Consider the following 21,436-nt stretch of genomic DNA (forward strand, 5'->3'; position numbering starts at 1 on the left):
TTTTTTGGTCTATATTGGGAATTGAACTCAGGACCATGCACTTGCCAGGCAGGCACTTATGCCATTGAACTATTTCCCCAGCCAGGGACAGGCTTTCTGACAGGCTGCTGCAGTTTAGGGAAAGATATACATGTGAGAAAAGAAAGACCTCAGTCTTGGGTGAGTCATTCAGACCTGTCCATGACAAGAGGGGATTAAAGAGGGTATGAAGCACCTGTGTTCTCCACAGGAAAGATTCTAAGTCCAGAGTCCAGATAAGTTCTAGAGCTGGACCTGTCTGCTCTGCGGCCCTCAAGGGCTCCGTGGCTGCCAGCTGCACTTCGACCCTGCCCAAGCACAGGCTTGGAGGCCAGATGTGTTTCCCACTTTGCATTCTTATCACCTGTTCTGCACATGTTCCATCATCATTAACATAGATGCTAATTTTAAGTAAAAAAACTCAACAGCTCATGCACCTGCCGCAACAGGGACTGAGGCCAGTCACAGCTTTGCCAGCTCGGGTTAACGTGCAACCTCCCTGTGTGTGACTCCAATAACAGGAGTGGCCAGGGTACATGACCTGTTTCTGTGGGTTGGGACTCATACGAGAGAGGAGGAGACCATACACGACAAGGGCAGGTCCTGTAGTCTAGCCTAGCTGCTCTGTCTCTTCAGTCTATTTGAATAATGGTTTCCTTAGTTTCAAGGTCATTTCCACGTGAATGTCAAGTCCATGAGAAATGAGACCTTCTCTATTTTGTTCTTTACTTGACCCTCCATGACCAGCACATGGTACATGCTCAATTTTATTTTATTTTTTTGTGGAGCCGGGGATTGAACTCAGGCCCTTGTGCTTGCCAGGGAAGCGCTTAGTCTACTGAGCCATCTCCCCAGCCCCACATACTCAATTTTAAATAAATATTAAGAGAACAAGTGAGAGACTTAGAATATAGTCTACTATCTCTAACTCTACATTTACTAGCCATTTCCTGAGGCAGGTTACTTAACCCCGGTAGCCTACAAGACTGTATGAAGATTATACTGAATAAAGAATAAGATACATCATATATCATATACATCATATTCCATGTACATGTTAGCGTCTGGGTTGACCGGAGGGTGGACTGGGCAGGAAAGATGTACATTCCTATCACCCTATACTGACTGCGCTGAAGGCTAATAAGCTACTAGTCATTCGGATGCCACAGACAAGTTGGTATAGACTCAGTTAAGACTATAATGTGAATGACGGGATGCTGCACGAGCACGTATTTCATTTCAGTCAAGTGGGCAATGGTCGAGAGAATGGCACCAGCATGCTCCACCAAGCACTGTATCTCGAAGAGTGGCAGCGTCCCACGGAACACACTGCCGGGAAGGGTCACGTTTGCTATTGTGTTCGGATTCGATCTTTCCTGGTTGAGTGGCCATAAGAATATTTTTAGAACTAGTATTTAAAATAAACATTCACAAAGTCTACAAATATCTTCCTCTGGTCATATATTTACTTTTGATATTAAAAGATGCCAAGTCTACATTCCATATGATTAAGTATTTTTATTCAGGTTCTGAAACAGATTTAGAAACAATTATTACTTGAAACAAACTGAGACTATAGGGGTGAGGGTGTGGTGATATAGCTCAGTGGCACAAGCGCCTGCCTGGCAAGCACAAGGTCCTGAGTTCAAGTCCCAGTTCCCCTCCCCCTCCAAAAAGAGAATATATTTTACTGGTATCACCACATTCTAATGAAAAAAGCGATTGCCATTGATTCACTGCTTATCATTAGGGAAGGATAAGATTGTGTTTTTAATGAGATGAGTAACATTATTGAACACTGAGTCTATATTGCCAATATTTATGTCTTTTTTGTGCTTAAACTACTTAAAGTTATTCTCCAATTAGTCCTTTAAGCTGTTGTTATCTTAAGACAGGGTCTCGCTAGGTAGTTCAGGCCTCCCTCATCTTAGCCTGTAGCTCAGGGTAGCCTTAAACTCATGGCAAGTGTCTTCAGTATTTTTCTCTTGTAGCTGATACAAAAATACCTGGAATCCGAAGTTAAAGGGGAAACATTTATTTAGCTCAGAGTCTGTGGAGGTTGCAGTCCATAGGTGGCTGGCTGCAAGGCAGAGTGGCACATGGCAAAGGGCAGCCATTCATGGCGGCAGAAGACAGCAAAAGCAACAAGAGCCAGAAGAGGAGCAAGCCTCTTTCTGCCCCTTTTTATTTTATCCAGACTACTGAGATTAGGGCAGTGCTAATCCAATCAGTGGACTGACTGATCCAGCAAACACCCATCCTTAATCTCAGCACTCTTAATTCTAGCACTGGATCATGAATGCACCACAAACTCTAGATCAGCGACCTCTGAAAAAGCTCCACCTAAAAGTGTGGGAGGCTTTGGGCTGCCACCTAGACACAAGCCATAGTAGTGGTCCCCCTGCCCCAGCCTCTCCAGTGCTAGGATTACAGGTGTGTGGCACCAAGCCTAGCTAAAAATTTTACTTAAAGAGTATTTAAGAAATTCTTACAAACAAAAAAAAATTTCTCTCATAATACAAATGAGAAGAGAATATGAGTTTGAGAACATTATTTTTATATTTTATTGAATGACATCCTAGTTCAAACCAGGATGTCTATATTAACATAAAGTTCATCTTTCTCTAAATTTTCCTTTCCATTTGTCTCTTGATTATCATGCCTTTAGCCTTGCCACAGACATGAGTTTGCAAATGGCTTATAGATGTATACGATCATTCATTCACGTGTGTTTATAAATATTTCATGATTTTGGAGGCATTCTTTGTCTTATCTTTAAAAGAAAATACAATGGGTTTACTGTAAATTACACATAATCCCTCTACCTTTTCTCTAACAGGTCAATGACCTGTAAATAACAGATTAAAAGAAAAGTAATCTTTCCAGGGCAATATGGAATTTTAGAGATGGGCGTGTTGCTGGGGTTTGAACTCGGTCCTCCCAGCACGTTGGTAAAGGCTCCCCAGCAGAGCTACACCCCAACTCCACTGTGTCCTCCACCCCAGTCTGGGGAATAAGCCTGGCACAGTCTCACTGAGCTATAGCTTCAGTCCTTTTTCACTTATTTTCGAATTTTGAGACACAGCCTTGTTAAGTCTCCAAGTTGCCCAGGCTGGGCTTACACTTGCAATTCTCCTGCATCTGCCTCCCAGAGCACTGAGATTATAGGTGTGCGCCACCACACCTGGCTCACTCTTGGCCTTTAATGCAAGTCAATGGACCCCTTATGTGTGACATGGCTTTTCAAGGTTTCAGGGATCCAAGCCCACTGTGGTCCAAAAATACCAAAAGGGAAAAATTCCAAAAATAAGCAATTCTTAAGTTTCAAACTGCACACCATGCACAGGCTTTCGCCGGCCTTGCTGCTAGCAAGAAGCGCATGCCAAGTGCAGGAGAGTGTGAGCCTGACAGCATGGGCCTGCCATCCCATGCAGGAGGAGACTGTCGCCCATAGAGTGCCCTCATGTTGCTAAACAGTTTGGATTTATCAGGTGCTTTACAGTAGTTCTTATGGGTTCTTTTTACTGGTACTAACTCTGCATCAGAAATGTGTTTGGTTTTCTTTTGTTTTTCATAATTTTATTGATAAACAAATAGCAATGAGACAGTTTCAAATCAAATTGCTAGGACAGTTTCAATAATTAACACACTGCAAACATTCTTCTTAGTGGTTAATTGCTGTACAAGATGCAGACTTGAGATCCTATTTACAAACACCATTAGAACAAATCATTCTATTCATTAAGAGAATGTAACTATATATCTGTCCTAACCACTTTGAATACACAGATACAAAATGGACATTCATCTATATACCCTTTTTTTTTTTTTTTTTTTTTTTTTTTTTTTTTTTTTTTTTTGCTAAGTTCCGTTATTTGAATATTATAGTTGTGTAAACTCAGCAAAATATTCTAAAAGAGTCCAGTGGCCCATAATAGCATTGGGTCTACTGTTTAACTGGCAGTGTCAGAAATTGTTCACCTGAGTCCCCCACAGCTCAACATAACAGCATGACTTTCCTTCTTATACTTCGTTTTTTACACTTTTCTGCTGGATGGTTGAGACCAAGGTAAAGCAGGACCTATGCAACAAGAGTTGTAGCTTTTGGGTCTGATAAGGTCAGTGAAATCTCCTCAGGATTTATCCTGAGATCCTGTACCTCAGATTGTAGAACCTTTGTCAGTGTCAGCCATGTGGATGAGTCACGGCCCTTGCTTGGCCAATGTGCTCTCTGTGAAAGCCTGAGAGAATGTTTTCTCTCCATGTGACTCTCCTTAGGTACACTCTACATCATCAATCACTTTCCTCTTTGGCCCCATAATCTCCTTGATCAGAAAATTTGGGATACTACCGAGTTACATGACGTTACAGTACAAGATCTCATATGTCCTGAGTCTTAATTGACCTTAGAAGGCTAGGGCCAAAATGTTGGCTTTCCTTGCAGCCCTCTTTTTTCTCTAATTTTGGTCTGCAAACTTAGGTTGTTAACCACCCAGAAGACAAGCTTATTGTTATTATCAAACAACTTAGGCTATTAAGCTTAACCTCACTCTCTGTCTGCATGTTTGTGTTTTCTTTTAACTCAATATTTTGAGTGAAGTGGGGACAGAGGAGGATGGCTGAGGCCAAGGTCGGTCCCACCAGCAGCACACCTGCGCTCCCCACTGCAGAAAGAGCTCCATGGGGAAAAGATCCTTCTGCCACCCTACAACTGCAGCCCCCAGTGGCTCTGGGTGTGGACTGACATCTGGGAGTCAGGGCTGCTCCTGGTCACCCTCTTCCACAATGCTCCTTGATATTTTCCTGAACAACAAGCACAAAAATCACAAGAAAATGCTCCTACTTCTGAAAAAATCCATCCAACTACACACTTGTATCCCAGCATCCTTTGCTTAATGCCAAACTGTAACACATTGGTAATGTTAGCCACGAAGCACACTACTTAAAAGTATACATACAGCACTGCTAAGAGGCCCAGACTTGGAGTGGGACCCACAGCTTTAAGTTTGCTTTTTAGGAGGTAGGCGAAGGAGAGCACTGAATTTCCTGAGGGCCACTTTCCTCATCTGTGGAAAGAATATGATCCAGGCCCTCCCCTCCCTCCTCCGTTCCATTTTCAGCTGTGTACAGGGTAGGACAGGATTTTTCACAGCAGCGGGGGTTATTCTGGTGAAGTGTCTGCCTCCTGCATGACATGAGTAAGTTATATGTCCAAAGAAGCAGACTGTGCGTGCTGCAAGGTCTGATTAGCCCAGAATCTGACAGCAGGAAGAGCCCTGTAAATACTTCCCTAGAATGAGACTGCACACCAGAAAGCCCTGTCAGCTCTGAAGCACTGTTGAGCTGCGCCTTGTAGTTGATTATTCATAACATTGTCCCACGGACCACGAGACATGGAAAGAATAATGGTGAGTAACAAAGGAGCCAGACCTTTAGTGACCATAAAAATGATGACTGAAATGTAAGCTGTGATGTGGTTCTGGTTCTCAATTTCTTCCTTAATCTTAAAATATGTAGATTAACGAAAGGTTAAACATACACGTGGCCAAAATGTGGCAGCTTACTTTGAGTTAGATACTAGTGTGCAAATTAGCTGGCCCTTACCTAAAAAACCCAAAGCTTTCCCAGCATTGATAGGGCATCTCAGGGGAAAATCCTGCATCTGGTTACACACAGTAGGCTACAATCAAAACAGGCGCGCGGAAGAGACTGCACAGAACTACCTGGGAGCTGTGTGTACAAGGTACATCAGGAAGCATAAGTGAATTTCATGTTTAGATTCCAATCCAATTTCCAAGATATCTGCTTGTATATATGTAAACATTCTCCCCCAAAAATCTGCCATCTAAAACACTTACAATTCCAATCATTTCAAGCAGGAGACATTCAACCTATACAAGGGCCTGTGGTGTTATAGTAAAGGAAAGGTTTAATTTCTAAAAAATATTTGAATTTTTCTGAGGTATCAGTCTCTTCACACAAATTTAAAGCCTAAATGTTTCATCTTATACTTCTCTCAGGCTGCGTTTGGCCTCATTTCTTGGATATTAACACTGGCCATTTGCTTTCCAGGGTTTCCTTGTGACTGTATCACGGGAGAGGCCACCTTCTTCTCCCACAGGCTCCCTGGGACGCCCCCTAGGATTCCCGCTAGTTTCTCCGACAGCCTCTACCACAGTTGCTCTCTCCCCTGCTTCCAGAGTCCACGTCTCACTCGCAGCACTAAATGCTTTTATCCATGCATCCAGGTTCCAGAGACCTTCTGAACAGCCTTCTGCATCACCGTCCCTCTCCTCTTAGATCATAACTCACATCCCACAACCTATCACTGCAGATAGAAAGTAACGACGGGATGGATTCTATGATCCCACGAACCTCTTCCTAGGTGAAGACAATAACAGGAAAATGTTCCTGGAGCTTCATCCTAGCTATGCTTAAAACAATCCTGAGAGGCAGCTAAGCCACTAGCTCTGTGAACAGACGACCACTGATTTTGAAAAATTAGCATGAGGAAGAGCACTGAGTTGTGGAAGACAGAAAACGAAGCCAGCAAAATCAGTTTTCTGAAGTTCCTGTGATCCTTTTATTTAGTTCTCTGTGTTTCCACAGCAACATGTTTTTAAATTGCTATCTCAATGCACTGAAAAACATTCTGTGAATCTTTTTCTTTATCTCACAGTAAAAAAGACAATGAGATATTTCTTGGAACTAATGGAAGAAAATACTTAAAATATCTACAGTGTCTTAAGATACATTTTTATTGGGGGGAAAGCTATAAAATAGAAGTCAATATTCTAGATGAGCTGGCTAAATAATATATACCACTCTTAAAAGCCCATAAACATATCCTGTCGGCTGCTGTAGGATACGGTTAATATTTGAAGAGAAAACTAGAAGCAATAAATCACTTTATTGCCATATTAATCATGCCTACTTCATAAGAGCAGTGTATTACACTATAAACAAGTCATAAGAGGTCTTTAATTGGTCAGAAGAAATATATCAAAATCCTAATTACATGGATTCTTCAGTCCATTCAAAAACATTATCAGTATAGCTGAACAAAGAATCTCTATTGACTTATATAGTATTTAAGAATTCAAGTACAGGTATAGTCTATTCACGTAGAAGGGAAATGCAAACACCATAATGTAGGATCTAGCCCAGTACAGGTCTTACTGCTAGAATATTGAAAGTAAAAGATTTCCAACAACCTTCATAATTTTTTTTTTTTTTTTTTTTTTTTTGGAACCGAGGATTGAACTCAGGTCCTTATGCTTGCCAGGGAAGCGCTTATTCCACTGAGTCATCTCTCTGGCCCCCTTCATAATGTTTTATAAGCCCCAGTATGATGACCACTCTCTTAATCCCAAACTACTCCAATATTTAACCTCCTATAAAAATAAAAAAATAAAAATAACCTCCTATGAAAAACCGATTTCATTCTAAGCTAATGTTGGTGGATCTGCTATAGTTTGGGCAGCAAAGACCCCCATCAATGGGCTTTGCAGTTGCCTTTAGCACTGGGAAATACCCAAGGTTCTGCAAGATAAACAGGAAGAATCTGGAGAACACGCCAGAAAGAAGTGTAGAGTCAATGTCTACCTGACCCTCAGCATATGCAAATAATCATTTTCTTCTGCAGCACTGGGCATTGAACCCAGGGCTTTTACACTGAGTTACATTGTGAAGTTGCCTAGACTGAGCTCCAATTCATGGTCAGCCAAGCCTCAGCCTCCAGAGTGCTGGGGTTTCAAGCTTGTAGCACCATGCCCAGGTTATAAAAGCAGGTCTTGGAGAGAAGTACAGGAAGGAAAGCCTGGTTCCTGCACATGGCTCAACTCTGGGCGGTAACCATGACAGGGAGGAGGCCTGAGTGAGGCGGAGCGCAGAAGGCTGCCCTGAGCCCCCCTCTTCCAGCAACCACCAGCAGCCACCACAAATGCCCCACAAGAAGACATAGCAGAGGGCCTGCCCAGCACCTGGGGAAGCACCTCCAGGAGAAACACTGGACTGAGGCTGGACCTCAATCATGAAAAACCGCATTTTCCCACAGGTGAACCTTCTGTGCTCAGATAACAAAATGACACCCACATCACCGCAGTGCCCCATCTCCAGAACTACTCAATCCCCCACATGATTAAGAAGGAAACTGGTGCCCACCGAGGTCCAGGCAGAGCTGAGATCTGTTCAGGGCTTGGCTCTGGAGACTGCTCTTAGCCACTATGTGATCTGCCCATTCCAGTCTGCAGACAACGCAAAGCCTGGGTCCCTGCAGGACCACAAGACCCATGCTGTCCGCTGGAAGTGCATCTCTGCTCATCCGCCATTATTGTGCAGTGCTGGGCTCTTCAGTTTCTTCCTTTTCGGTTATCCTGGGAATGCTCCAAGGCAGTGATATGACTTAGTGCTCTATCATCTTTTCGACTGGGTCTTTGCATTTGAACATTTAATGAGAATTTGGGAAAACAGCAGATCAGAGATTTAAAAGCACATATTTTGGAATCATTGAGGCATGGGTTCAAATCTCAGCCTTGTTACTTGCCAGCTTTAGGGCCTTAAGTGAGTTCATCAACATCTATTAACCTTGGTTCCTTGCTTTGGAAAATGGGACTAATTATAGGATAACTATAACTCCCTGCAAGGCAGTGTGAGAATATACAGAGACCACAGAGGCCAGGGCTCAATCAGAGGGCCAGGCACACGGCCTGCCTCAGCTCTTACCAAAGTGCAAGGGCTGCTGACGGGGTGGAGGGGTGCTGAGGAACCTGATCCTGCGTTCCCAGCCAGCTCCCCGCAGGGGACATGCTGTGGCCTGGGTCATTAGCAGTGTCATACTTCACTCTACAGCATGACAAGTACAGTGAATCAATCACATTTTTCTCCATAGACTGCAGCCCAGAGAATGAGCCTTAAGCACCTGCAAGCAGGCACAGGGGCCAGGGTTCGATCCCCAGGCCTGCCATGCTGGTCCCGCCCCCAGGGCATGCTGAGATGGCAATTGAGACTGGGCATGGTGGCATGCTCCTTAATCCCAGCTCTTGGGAGGCTGTAAACAGGCGGATCACTACGAGTCTGATCTAGTACCTGAACACCCTGTAGACCCTTCCCTAAAATAAAAAAAAAGAGACAGAGAGAGAATGACAGCTTTGTCCCCTTCTGCCTGAGTGGGTCTGCAAGTGTACCCTGACCCAAGATCCTCAGCAACTGGAAACAATGCCCATCCCTAAGCACACTCCTTACAATTGCATGCCAGAAACTGCAGCACTACAATTGACTCAAAAGTTCAAGGAACTTGTCCTCGGCACCTATTTCTCAGCTCTACTAATGCAAACAAAGGATTTTTTAAAGTTTCAAATTTGCATTGTGTGTATATACATAAAGATGCTATCAATAGCTGTTTTGTCTAAAGAGAGGATGAGGTAGACAAATTAAGAATAACATAGTTGTGTTTAAATATATATAAAATATACATTTACTACCTGTTTTTTGGCACATGTCTGAAAGGGCCAAAATGAAAACTGGTGTTAAAAACAACACCTCCATTTTCCTTAGGTCTAGACAGCAAGAGTGGAGAACAGTGAGATGAAGGATTGAACTGGGTACAAGCGGACAAGAGGCAGGGAGTAAAACTCGAGATTGACGATGACAAGCTTGCAACTAGTCTTGACATTTTAATTTGGGAACAGAACTCCTCACAAAGGAAGCAACATTCATCTCTGTCATTCTGTAGCACGCCTTTCTGCACCCCTCCCCTTTTCTCTAGAGCTGCCACCTACTGTGGTCCTAAATCTGTCAGCTCCTTCAGGTGGCACACTGTACCCCCTTCCCAAAGGCTAATGCAGAATGCCTGGCCCCTAGGGTTCAGCACCAGACTGTGGGAGAAGTACTCCAAGGTGTGAAGGAGCCCTGGCAGCTTCCAGGAAAGTTCCCGCTGCAGAGAGACTTCCCCCATGACTCTGCCCTGGGGGCCGGAGGCGGAGGTGGGTGGACTGAGGGAGTGGGTACCATGTGCTGCTCTAGCCTGGTCCCGTCCTCCTCTTCAAGGTCATCCCAAGGTCCCTCAGTTCTCTGATGTTGTACACTATGGCTCCTTAGGGACTCCACCAGCCACATACTGCCCCACAACCAACAGGATTAGAGTCAACCCAAGTCACAGTCTGGGAGAGAGAGGAGGCGAAGCCACACATCTCAGAAAGCAGTGAGGGACCAGAAAAGAGGGTTTCCCATGGTGCTGAAACTAGAAAACCCAGATCAAACTGTACACATGGATGAGCTGCTTACAAGCATGTGATTTTAAAACAAATGATAAACAATTAAAGCACATTATATTGAAACAAAGTTCTGACACACTGACCTTACAAATTGCAACACGGCTTCTAACTCCATTATTTAAAAAAAAAAAAAAAATCTGCTAACTAAAACTTTGGCAAAATTCAGAACACGATATTTTAAAGATGTGTCACCAAAGGAAGCTCACTGCCACATACGGATTTCTTTTCTATCCCGGAGCTTGAATCCAGTCTTTGCACTGTGCAAGATTCCTACACCTTTTTAAAGATTACTATTTCATTTTGAGACAGGGTCTAAAAATACTAAGGTATCTTTGCTAAGTGGTTTAAATAGCCGAGGCAGGGCTCCAACTTGTGATCCTCCTGTCTCAGCTTCCCCGAGTGCTGGGAAGAGGCACGCTGCACCACACCAAGTCAGATGTACCCTTTCGGAGCGTGAAGGGAAGGAAAGGGTTTGTTCAGACTGTGAAGGTATATGCTGAAAGGGAGGCAACCTGACTCTAAGAAACTGCTGGAGAGAAGGACTCGGAGAGTTATGCAGCATGTGCACGTACATAAGCACGCACGCACGCGCGCGCGAGCACACACACACACACACACACACACCCCTTGTGGGGCTCGGCCTCCCGCAGGAGCTGTGGGCCCAGCAGGGTCTGCTATCCAGTCTACCATCCTGAGATGTGATTCCCCAACTTCAGATAAGCTCTGCCTTTCCTACAGCGAGGCACCTGCCACAAATGCGTGCTCACGTCTAGGCCCCACACAAGCTTACATGTGTGCCAGACACGTACGCTGTTCGGGGCCACTGCTCTCCAGAACAGCCAAAACCCTTTTAACTCCTAAGACTTGAAAAAGTTTACAGAGTCCCCAAAACATGAAGAACTTGCCTGCTTCCACTCTGATGCTCATGTGTCCCGGGGGCTTTAGGAGCCCAATCCACTGACGTGTCTGTCCTCTGCGGACCCCCACCCCCACCACGCAGGCCCCTGTCTGAGTCCCAGAGCTTGCGGTAGCGCTCAGCATGCACAGTGATACCCAGTAAGGACAGCTGAGCTGAATCCAGCATCTTGGGACACCAAAAATATGAAAGAAAGCTGTGCCGGTTCAACACCTCCAATCCCAAAGCTGTATTTTGTTTCATTTTTAATTTACGAGGCCAATCAATGTCGCTTTGGGGGCCGATTCACTCACAGTCCTCTACTTCCTGTGTGTATTCTCCTAAGCAGTATTTAAAAAGGCATCTCGGCCAACAGGTGTAGTGTGGCGAATGATGAGTGAAGAGAAGAAAAGCAGGTTCTAGAGATGAAAGTTCTGTCATTCCACAGACCTACAGATTACTAGATTACGTGTTTCTTCCTAAGATTTCTTTAATACTGCCACACAGATCCTCCAGTATCAGCTCTGCTTCTCAAAGGGGAGCAGCCTCAGACACCAAAAGGGAACCTGAAGCCCAGTTTTCCCTACAGACCCGAGGTGGGGCTTTTGGGCTGGCACGGGCCGGGCAAGCACCGCCTATCTCCTCCATCTCACAGGTAACTACAAGTCCTCTTTAAAAAAAATCTTCTCTCTGATTCCAGTTCTACTTGGCAATGATAAGAGGGTGGCCTTTAGGTGACATTCACGTGGCTAGCCTGATTTTAAAATCAGGGCCAAGGAAAGATTTACATTTTGGATAAATACAGTAGGACTCATCTTCTTGTTTGGAAGCAAATATATTTTTTTAAAACATTTTGTACATTAGCTTCAATACAGGGTGAATTGGCACTCAAGGTAGATTTAGAAAATAATACACGTTTTAGCTTCCTCTATTTTGATCTACTTTTAATATGTAACGAAGCCAAAATCTTGACAATGAAAATACTTGCCAAGTAGAAATTGATTAATTTATAGGTTCCTAGTACAAAAGCCAAAATAGTAGGTACTCGGTAACTATTTTCTGAATGAATGAACAAAGCTATATATTTATGTATAAGACATTTAGTTCTCCCATCAATGGAAATTTTTAAAAGAGAATAATTGGGGCCAGGGAGATAGCTCAACGGAATAAGTGTTTGCCTGACAAGTGCAAGGCCCTAAGTTCGATCCCTGGTACCACTAAAAATAAATAAATTAGTTAAATTAATAAATGAGAGCAATCATTTTGCTTTAGATGGAGGAATGCAGTCACAAACTAGTATTAAATATCAGAAAAATATCTATTTTAAACAAGGTAGTTAATTAAACAATTCCAAATAACACTGCATAGAAATCTTGGCACAATTATTCCTTTCACATTTATGGAAATCTGATTCTACCTTTAACTGAAAAAAGTTTGCAAATTCAAACTAGAACAATAGCAATTGTTTCAATAATACCCCAAATGCATGTTTTTTCCTATTAACTACATAAATCAAATGCTCTTTCTTCCTTCCCACTACAGTACCTAAGTGAACACTTGGTTCTCAGCACTGTGTCCTCTGGGTGCTTTCTGAAGTTACAGAAACGCTGTGTGCATCTGCTGGCGGGCTACTCTCACATCTAGGACTCTGCAGGGACCAATGTGGCCACAAGGAGACCAGGCAACCAGGAAGAGCAGGTACATGCCACCAGAATCATCTTTTCACTAATAGCTTTCCTACTTACAAAATTCCTTAAAAGTATATCCAGAAAAAATCTAGGTTAGGATCAAGCAAGTGAAACCAGAAACCCTTGTCACAGCTCACAAGTGTTCCTAAGTTTTGCTTGCTGTTCGTTCTCTCTCTCTTTCTCTCTCTCTCTCTCTCTCTCTCTCTCTCTCTCTCTCTCTCTCTCTCATCTAGGGCCTCATGCATGCCATGTACATTCTTACCACTCAGCTACATTCCTAGCTCCTAAGTCCATTTTATAATGAGCTAATTTTCACATTTTTGTTTGATATTGGAGAGAGCTACAATCCGCAGAAACTGAAGCCACACTATTACATGCAGACTCTAAACTTCTATCTGTATTTTTCCTATGAATGATGAACAATACAACTGCAAATCTCTCTCATCCAATTGAAGTCTTCTTCTTTGAGGCAGGAAAAATGCTGTGTTTTCATACAAAGAGGAAGGCTATGAAAATGCAGGTTTCAAAGCAGCGCAGGAGCTGGGGTATACTTCAGTAGGGAGAGTGAGTATAATGCCTTGGGTTCAAGTCCCCACACTAAAGGAAATAAACCAAAACTGAAATTACGTGGACCATGTAATTACTCCCTGGGTGCTGGCAAGCCATACCAATAAATGGATCATCTAACATCTCTAAGAGGGAAAAGGGAAGTACAAGTACCTTTACTTCTAACAGAACCATTCCAGAGAATCAAAGAGTGAACCACTTCAAGCAGTCATCCTAACAAGAATCTCTTGGCTCCCAAACCAGATACTTCCTAAGAGTGAAAAAAAAAAAAAAAAAAAGACAAACCACAAATTCCATAATCTCTGTTCATCCTTAAGTGCCTTTGCTAGTCAGCCATTCCTACAAATGATCACTCATTAACAACCTCAAGAAACAGCAAACAGTCCACTGATCCTCCCTAATGGCTTCACTCTCCAAGTTCAGTGGTGTCTGAAAATGCAAACTTCCAGAAATATCCAATTCATCAGCTCTAAATAACTTTCACGACAGTATATGGTTGCAATTGTTCTACTTTATCATTAATGTACTGTTAAATTTTATTGCACCTAATTTATAAAGCAAACTTTAGCATAGGTAGGTGTGTCTAGGGAAAACCAGGATGTATGGGGCTTAGTACTATTCAAGGCTGCTGCCATCCACCGGGGATGTCCTGGGACGTAGTTCCCTGTGTGTGAATTCATTTAAAGTAGCAGGTTCTTCATCTTTTAGGAAACTACAACATTTAGCAAAGAGTCAGAGTATTAGGGTGTGACCCTGTGTTATAATGAAGTCCATAATAATATGTCAACAGTGCAGTGATGAGTGCTATCTGGATTAAGGTTAGCGCACCATATTTATAATTAAGAAATAATGACTGAAGCCTGAGGCATAGAGGGCATTTCCTGGGGATTAACGGCCAGACAGATGAGTAGATGGCTTTAAGCAATGTCACTGGCCAGTAACCCCAGCCAATCACTAATCCCTGGGAAATGCCCTGGACTTCAATCAGTAGAGTGATTTTAATAAAGTTTAATATCAGCTTTTGAGTTAAACTAAACATCTGTCTTATACATAGATCACCTAGACTTCATACTGTGAGTTCTACAGAAGTTAGTAAAGAGTTCTCCTCGGTATCTGAAGTGAACTTACGTAATGTTTACTAGGCCATATTAAAAAGCTAACTCTTAAATATGTGCACATAGGGTGGAGGGTACAGTTCAGTGGTACAGTATATGCAAGGCCCTGGGCTCAGTTCTCAGCACTGAAAAAAAAAAGTGCATGTAGAATAATTTTTTATAATGTTTTAACCAAAAGAGACCTAAAGACATGATCTTGTTTAAGAGCCACAACAATTACATAAGCAACAACCAGTTTTGTTTTGTTTTTGTTTGTTTGTTTGTTTGTTTTGCGGAACCAGGGATTGAACTCAGGTCCTTGGGCTTGCCAGGGAAATGCTTATTCTACTGAGCCATCTCCCCAGCCCCTTCCCAGATTTTTGTATACAGTGTCATAGAACAGATTGATCTCATTCATAAGCAGAAGACCTGTGACTATGGAATTGAACTTAGAGCAAAATGAAAGCAATGGGGAGGGGTACTTAAAATGCTTTGTGGATCTTTAAGTCACGATTCTACGTGATACTAGTCCTGGAAAACTAGTAGACAGATGCCACTAGCAAACTGCTCCATTATTATTCCAAGTGCATATATGCTTTAAAAAACTCCTTAGGTTTTAAACTTCTTATGAATAAGGCATGATTCTAACCCAGGGTACTTTCACAATTTTTACTTTATCAGAAGAATGTGAATATTTACTTGTGCTTTCAAGGAAGAAGCGAACCCAAACTCTCCTCTCCATCCTTAAAACTCTAATAAAACAACTTGTCAGAATTGTGCTCCACACACCAGAAGCACTGAAAGACACTCAGCATACGGGTCGTGGGTATTTTAGAGAACTGTGCTGTTTATATTCCATCCACAGCCCCTTTTCTGTTGGCCTCAAGTCTTGCTGATTAGCTATGAGCCCCTGAAAGGGTCAATCTGCCCAGAACCAGAATTTCCACTTTGGAGAAAGCACAGAGGTGCCTAACATCTGTCCCTTAAGGTCCTGCACCACACTCCAGCTTTAGGGCCAAAATTCCTACTTCTGCCTGACAGCAGGGAGGTCAAAGAGCTAAAACCATCCGAGGTGACTTATGCCTGCAGAACAGGGTCTCCAGAGAATTCTTGACTCTAACTTCTAGAAAAGCGTCTTGCTTCAAAATGAACACAACTAGAATACCCGTATATCCCCTGAGGTAAAATAACAAGGGAAGCAACATCTAACACTTCAGGCCCCAGCCTCAATCTAGACGTTGGTACTTTTCAGCAGCAAGTAATTTTAGGGTGGCCACGGGTCCCTCATCTTTGATGAGGACACCTGGAGCTCAGAGAGATGAACTAATTTGTTCAAATGAGCTCCTAGCATCTGGGCTGGGGTTGACTGTCCTGCCACTCTGTCCCTCTTCCTTGCCTGCCCCACAACAGGCACTACGCAGGGGCCTGACAGACAGGAATGTTCCAGGCTCACAGCAAGCCAGGCATCTCACACTGCACTCATGGGTAGCCTGACAAGAGATTAATAAACGATGTGAGTTTCTAGAAACTGCACCCCAAAGGTCACTTTCCATTAAAGCACCTCTGTAAACTGGTACTCAACTGCCTTTCTCTCCAGTCCCCGCCCCTTTTCTTAAAAAGAAGTTACAGGAAGTGGAATTGGCATATTTTCCTTTTAGTAATTTATAACTTTTTCTGCCTCAGTAAGTTATAGCGAATGTGTAATGGAGTATTTTAACGGTAACTTTCTTCAAATGTGTTTTAAGTTGCTGGTTCCTTTATATATGTACAGCGGTCCCACACTCTTGACCTCATAAAACTCACAACTTTAATGACGAGGAACTGCAAGAGCGAGCTAATCCTTTTGTTCTGTCAACTTCGAAGTTTCTAGCGTTGCTGCATGCAGTGCTTTGTTAGGTAGCTTTCCCTCACTCATCTTTTAAGGTTAGGTGTGAAGTTTCCCCAGAAATGTGAAGAGAGTTAAGCTTTTAAAGGTGAAGTCCAATTGGATGCAGGACAGCGGCTACTTTTCAAAACTTCCTCCCCCCCCCACCATTAGCCCCCAAGTTAGACCCGAAGTGGTACCAGAGAAATATTTCATGCATAGAGGTTGGTTCGGTTACCTGGGCAGGGGAAACAATAGCAGGTGAAACTATGGTGGGAGAATGGGTGCTTCGGTGCCCATTGGCTTCTGGAAGGAGAGGCAGGGGGTCGTGTTTCACGGAAACCACCACCACCGCATCCACAGGCTCCGAGGGGCGAATACAAAGTCTTTTGGGGGAAGAGGGACCGCAGATTTCCCGGGACCCGAACACTGACTCGTACAGGGCGCGCTTGGGCGCAGCCTCGGATTTCACGTCGGGCCCGACCTGGCTGTCTTTGGGGAGTATGTATGTGTTCCCCAGCGAGGGCGGCTGGGGGCGGTGGTGGCGGGAGGGATGGGTGTGGGGGTGGTGGGAGGGGTGGCGGGCCGCCCCGTTCATAGCTTCTGCGTAGCAGCCCTGCGGGGTGGGCGAGCCCAGCTTGGTGCCGATGCCTGCGATGCTGTTGAGCGTGGCGATGGAGACGGCGCCGATGCAGTGGTTGGTGTAGGTCTTGGACAGCTTGGCCGCCTTGGACAGCATCTGCATCCTGGTGCCCAGCAAGTTCTTGCCGATGGCTTTGTTCTCGTACCAGGTCACATCGCCCTCGCTGCAGTGGTCCCGGGGCCGCTGGAAGAACGCCTTGCAGAGGGGATTGCGCTTGGACAGGTACTTCACGAAGCTGGCGTAGGGGCAGAACTCGGTGCCCGTCTCGTACATGCGAGGCAGGTTCTCTTCGTCGCTGCTCTCCGCGCGCTTCTTGCTCCAGGACGACGAGCGCGACTTGTGGTAGGGCCCGAGGGACTTGAAGTAGACGAACTTGCGCCCGTCCTCGTCCATGGCCAGCCCAAAGGAGTCCTCCTCTAGCTCGCGCTGGTTCTCGCGGCCGCGCGTGCAGAAGTACATGCACGTCTCGAACCAGACCTTGTTGAGCAGCCCGAAGGGTGTGTTGGTACTGAAGACGCTGGAGGTGTAGAGCTTGCGCAGGTCGGCGCGCGTGATGGCTTGCTTCTGCACCACCGGCCCAGCGCCCTGCTCTTCCAGCTTGCGGATGACCGCAGCCAGCGTCAGGTTGGCGCTGCGCAGCTCGGGGTCCTTCGTGAGGTCGAGCGTGCGGCAGTACGGGGGCTCATTGAGGTAGCGGTTGAGCGAGCTGCGGATGCTGATGAGCGACGACTTGCTGTACAGCTGGCCGCTCTTGGAGCGGGCCTCGGCGTAGAAGGAGCGCAGCACGCGGCACAGCGCCCCCTTGTCCATGGTCTCGAAGTCCGGGCTCTGCGCCTTCTCGCTCAGGTACTCCCGGAAGATGCGCACGGCATAGCGGGTGGCCAGCCGGGTGTTCTCGCTCAGCCGGGCCCGCTCGGGGCGCTGCAGCCCGTCGGAGTCCAGCTCTGCGCCGTCGCCGGGCGGCCCGCCGCGCGCCCGGGGCGCAAGCAGTCGCGGCGGCGCCTCGGGCTCCAGCGCGGCGCCCTGGTCCATATGGATCCTACGGACCGGCTCGGGCTCCAGCTCCTCCCCGGCCGAGTCCTCGGGCTCCAGGGGCTCGTCCCAGTCCAGCCCCATCTCCTCCTCGTCCTCCTCCAGCCCCCCGCCTCCGTCCTCCTCCTCCTCGTCCCCCGTTATCTGCACCTCCTGGATCTCGTCCTCCTCCTCCTCCTCTTCCTCCTCCTCCTCGCCCGCGCTGCAGTAGTGCGGCCGCCCGTGCCGGCGGCCCCGGGGCCCCGCGCCGCGCTCGCCCTCGCCCCGCTCCCCATTGTTCTCGGCGGCGGCCGCGGCGGCCGCGGCGCTGCTGCCGCCCGCGCTGGTGTTACAGTCCCCGCTGCCAGGCATTCTCGCCATATTGCCGTCTCTCTGCCAGTCCTCGGGCAGGGCGCATGCGCTATATTGGACCGCAGCGCTGAGAGCTTTTGTGTTTAATGACCTTCAGCTACCGGGAGGCAAAGCCGGGCTCTTAAAGGAGCCGCGCTCCAATTGTCATTCCCCAGCGCAGCTCCGGAGGGGCCGCGGCGCGCGGGGGGTGCAGGGGAGGGGAGGTGGGGATAAAGGGAGACCGCGAGGAGGGAAAGGACGGAGGCTGGCCGGACTTTCTTCCTCCCCCACTCCACCCCGCTCCCCCACTTCTAAGAAAACTTTGGAGTAAAAAAGCTAGGGGAGGGAGAGCTGTCAGTGGGGGCGAAGCACTCCCAACTTACCCTCCGGCGGAGCGGCGCGCGGGCCCGGGCGGGAGCGGGAGGGCGGGGCGGTCCCGCTTTTCTAAGTGATGCCGGAGCAGCAGTGCCCCTTCCACCGCCCCCTCATCGCCCCCCCGGGGCCGGGGGATCGGGGCGGCCGCGGGTGCCGCTGCTCTGAAGAGCCGGGGCTGGAGCCGCCCGGAGCGCAGCGGCGCAGTCAGGTTACTGAGCCGGCTGGAGGAGGCGCGCAGGGCCCTGCACCCTCTCTGCGCCGGCGGCCAGGGCGCAGCGGGCGAGGCTCGGGAGCAGGACGGGGCTGGCGGCGGCTCCCCACCTACTTGCTGGCGGCGAGGCGAAGGGGCCTGGGGCCAGAAGCGCGGCTCCCCGCTCCCATTCCGACTCTTGTGAAGGAGCGAAACACGCCCCACGCCAGCCTCATCCCTTTAGTTTTCCAACTGCCACTTTTAAGCTGTCATTAAAGACCTGGGGCGCTCCCCGTAGGTCTGGGGCAAGTCCGCGCCGGTCTAGCCAGCCCCGGGAAGGAGTAAGAAAGGAAGAAAGCTTGGGAGGGGTAGTTGGGAGGGGAGACTCGGGACGGGGCCCTCGGAACTCCAGGGACCCCCTCCCCGCGGGCCCAGGCTGTCTCCGCCCTGCCTCGGAGCATCGTGACACCCCTTCCTCAGGCGGGGCGGTCCACCAACTAGGAGCGCGCGCCGCACAGGTCCCTAAGGCCCAGTAGCGGCGGGTGGAAAAAGTGAACTTGGCTTTCGGCCACCCCCACCGCCGCCGCCACCACCATTCCGTCAATTCGGAACCCCAGCGCGCCCTCTCTCCACGTTTGCCAACCGCCTTTCGTTCGCCCTCCGGGCGCGCGCGGGGGCGGGCACCTCGGAAACTGGAAAGACAGCCAAAGAGCTCGCCGGGTCCCGCTTTCCCATAGGAGATGCTGTCCCACTTCCAGCCAAACGCCCGACCCTGGTCCGCCCAGGCTCTGGGCGCGTCCTCGCGTCACCACCCATCCCCCTTCTTCCGGGCCAGAGGCAGCGCCCCAATGCCGCCCCAAACCTGGGCAGTTCTCCCCGGCCGCGCACCCTGTGCAGCCTCCAGAGCTCGCACTGCATCCTAACTTTGTCCTTCTGGAACAGCCCAAGTGTCCCCTGGCGCGCCGACCAGTCCAAATCCCAGGGCCGAGGGGTGGGGTTGGGGTCCCAGAAGTGCTTGGGTGTGCCAGGTTGCCCTCCAGGGCGGCCGCCTCACCAGCTCCTGGAGTGCGCCCTCGAGTTTGCCTCCAAGTCCGCAGCGTGGGCAGTTCGGCTAGGGGCGTCCAGGGGGACGGCCCGGTGCCCCTTCCCTGTCCCTCCCGCCTTGCTTTCAGGGCGGTTTATCATGTTACACATCAACAGAAACCCATCCATCAATTTGTAATTTTAAAAAAGGAAGGGAAGGAAGGAAGGGCGACCAGGTCTGGGGGCCACGCGGACATCAAAGTGGGAGGTGGTGGAATTTTCTCCACAGCGATCGCTGCTCGCCCTAGCCGGCCTCCTCGGCCTTGGACGCCACAGAGCGTGGGGTAAGCAGTGCCAGATGCGAAACAAGTTCGAGCAAGTTCCTGCCTCGCGGGCCTCCTCCGGCTCCTCGGGGAAACACCACACACACGCGCGCGCGCGCGCTCTCAGCCGCCCAGCTCTCCACGAAGACCAGTCCTACAGGGCGAGGGCTGGGGGTTGCATTCCTGGGACTTGCCCCAGAGGTGCTGCACTGGGGGGGGGGCAGAGTTGTTCATAGCTCCCCACCCCGCCCCCCTCCAAAGCTACAGACTCGGGCGGTGGGCAGCTAACTTAGTGGCTGGCACACATGTGCCCGCGTGCACGAGTAGGAACACACCAGTCGCACACGCCCGCTTCCGGGGGTGGCCCTTTGTCCCGGGATGCTCCCACGTTTTAGGGCCGCAGGACTGTCTGGCGGCGCCTTGCAAGAGTGCTGAGAACGCGGGTGGGCGCCAGGCAAGTTACCTACCAGGGACTGCTAGCCCGGCGGCCCTCACCTGGAGCGCGGGGAACCGAGAGCCCGAGTTGTTTCGGGCTGGGCCCGTGGCTTCGGCCCAGAGGGATTGGCTCCCTAGAACTCCCTTTCTGCAGGCGCCTGGGCACCCTCCCCCACCACGCACACACCTCGCGTCTCCACCCGGAGAGCGGCGGCTTTGCCTTGCACGATTTGCCGCAGGCGGTGTGCTGGGTTGGACGCTCCGGGAAACAAAGCAACCAAAAACAGCTCCCAGTTGACGTCAACTTATTTCCAGAAAAGAAAATAGTTTTGTGCTCCCAGGACAAAATAGCCCCCGGGGCAGGTCTCTACTGGCAGAAGAGGGGAAGGAGGTGGGGAATGGCACAACTGAAAAACCCCAAGCGCGAACAACTTTTTAACGGACTCGAAAGAGGAGCAGTTTCAGGTGCTGCCTGGACTCTGCGACCAGACTGGAGCCGGGGTTAGATTCAGCAGGAAAATCGCTTTTGGGGAAGTAACCGTCGGTCTGATTATCGGACGACCATATATCCTCTCCGTCGCGCCAGCTCTTGTAACACTACCAGAATATTTTATCACATGCCGGAGGGACGGGGGACCTTACTTAGATTCTACCTCAGTCACCAGGTGGAACATCCGCAAAAAAA

At 48.2% G+C, this 21,436-nt stretch overlaps 1 protein-coding gene across 4 annotated transcripts in view; it reads right to left on the bottom strand.

The window, feature by feature from the left end:
* The window catches only part of Kctd1 (potassium channel tetramerization domain containing 1), a 208,731-nt gene that overhangs the window by 81,783 nt on the left and 105,512 nt on the right, over positions 1-21,436 (bottom strand). Inside the window, exon 1 of one of the 4 annotated variants that reach the window (XM_023713949.1) lies at positions 19,655-19,702. The exons of 1 other annotated variant lie outside the window; for it this stretch is intronic. Coding sequence is in view for 1 of the 3 variants with exons in the window: in XM_004623545.1 (XP_004623602.1) it covers positions 16,639-18,435 (1,797 nt within the window). In the remaining 2 variants the exon portion in view is untranslated. Of the gene's footprint in view, positions 1-16,638; positions 18,436-18,788; positions 19,559-19,654; positions 19,703-21,436 lie in introns of those variants that run through there. 2 more of the 4 variants (XM_023713969.1, XM_004623545.1) reach the window with 2 other exon arrangements.

This window comes from Octodon degus, unplaced genomic scaffold (assembly GCF_000260255.1).
Source record: "Octodon degus isolate 3935 unplaced genomic scaffold, OctDeg1.0 scaffold00003, whole genome shotgun sequence".
Lineage (NCBI taxonomy): Eukaryota > Metazoa > Chordata > Mammalia > Rodentia > Octodontidae > Octodon > Octodon degus.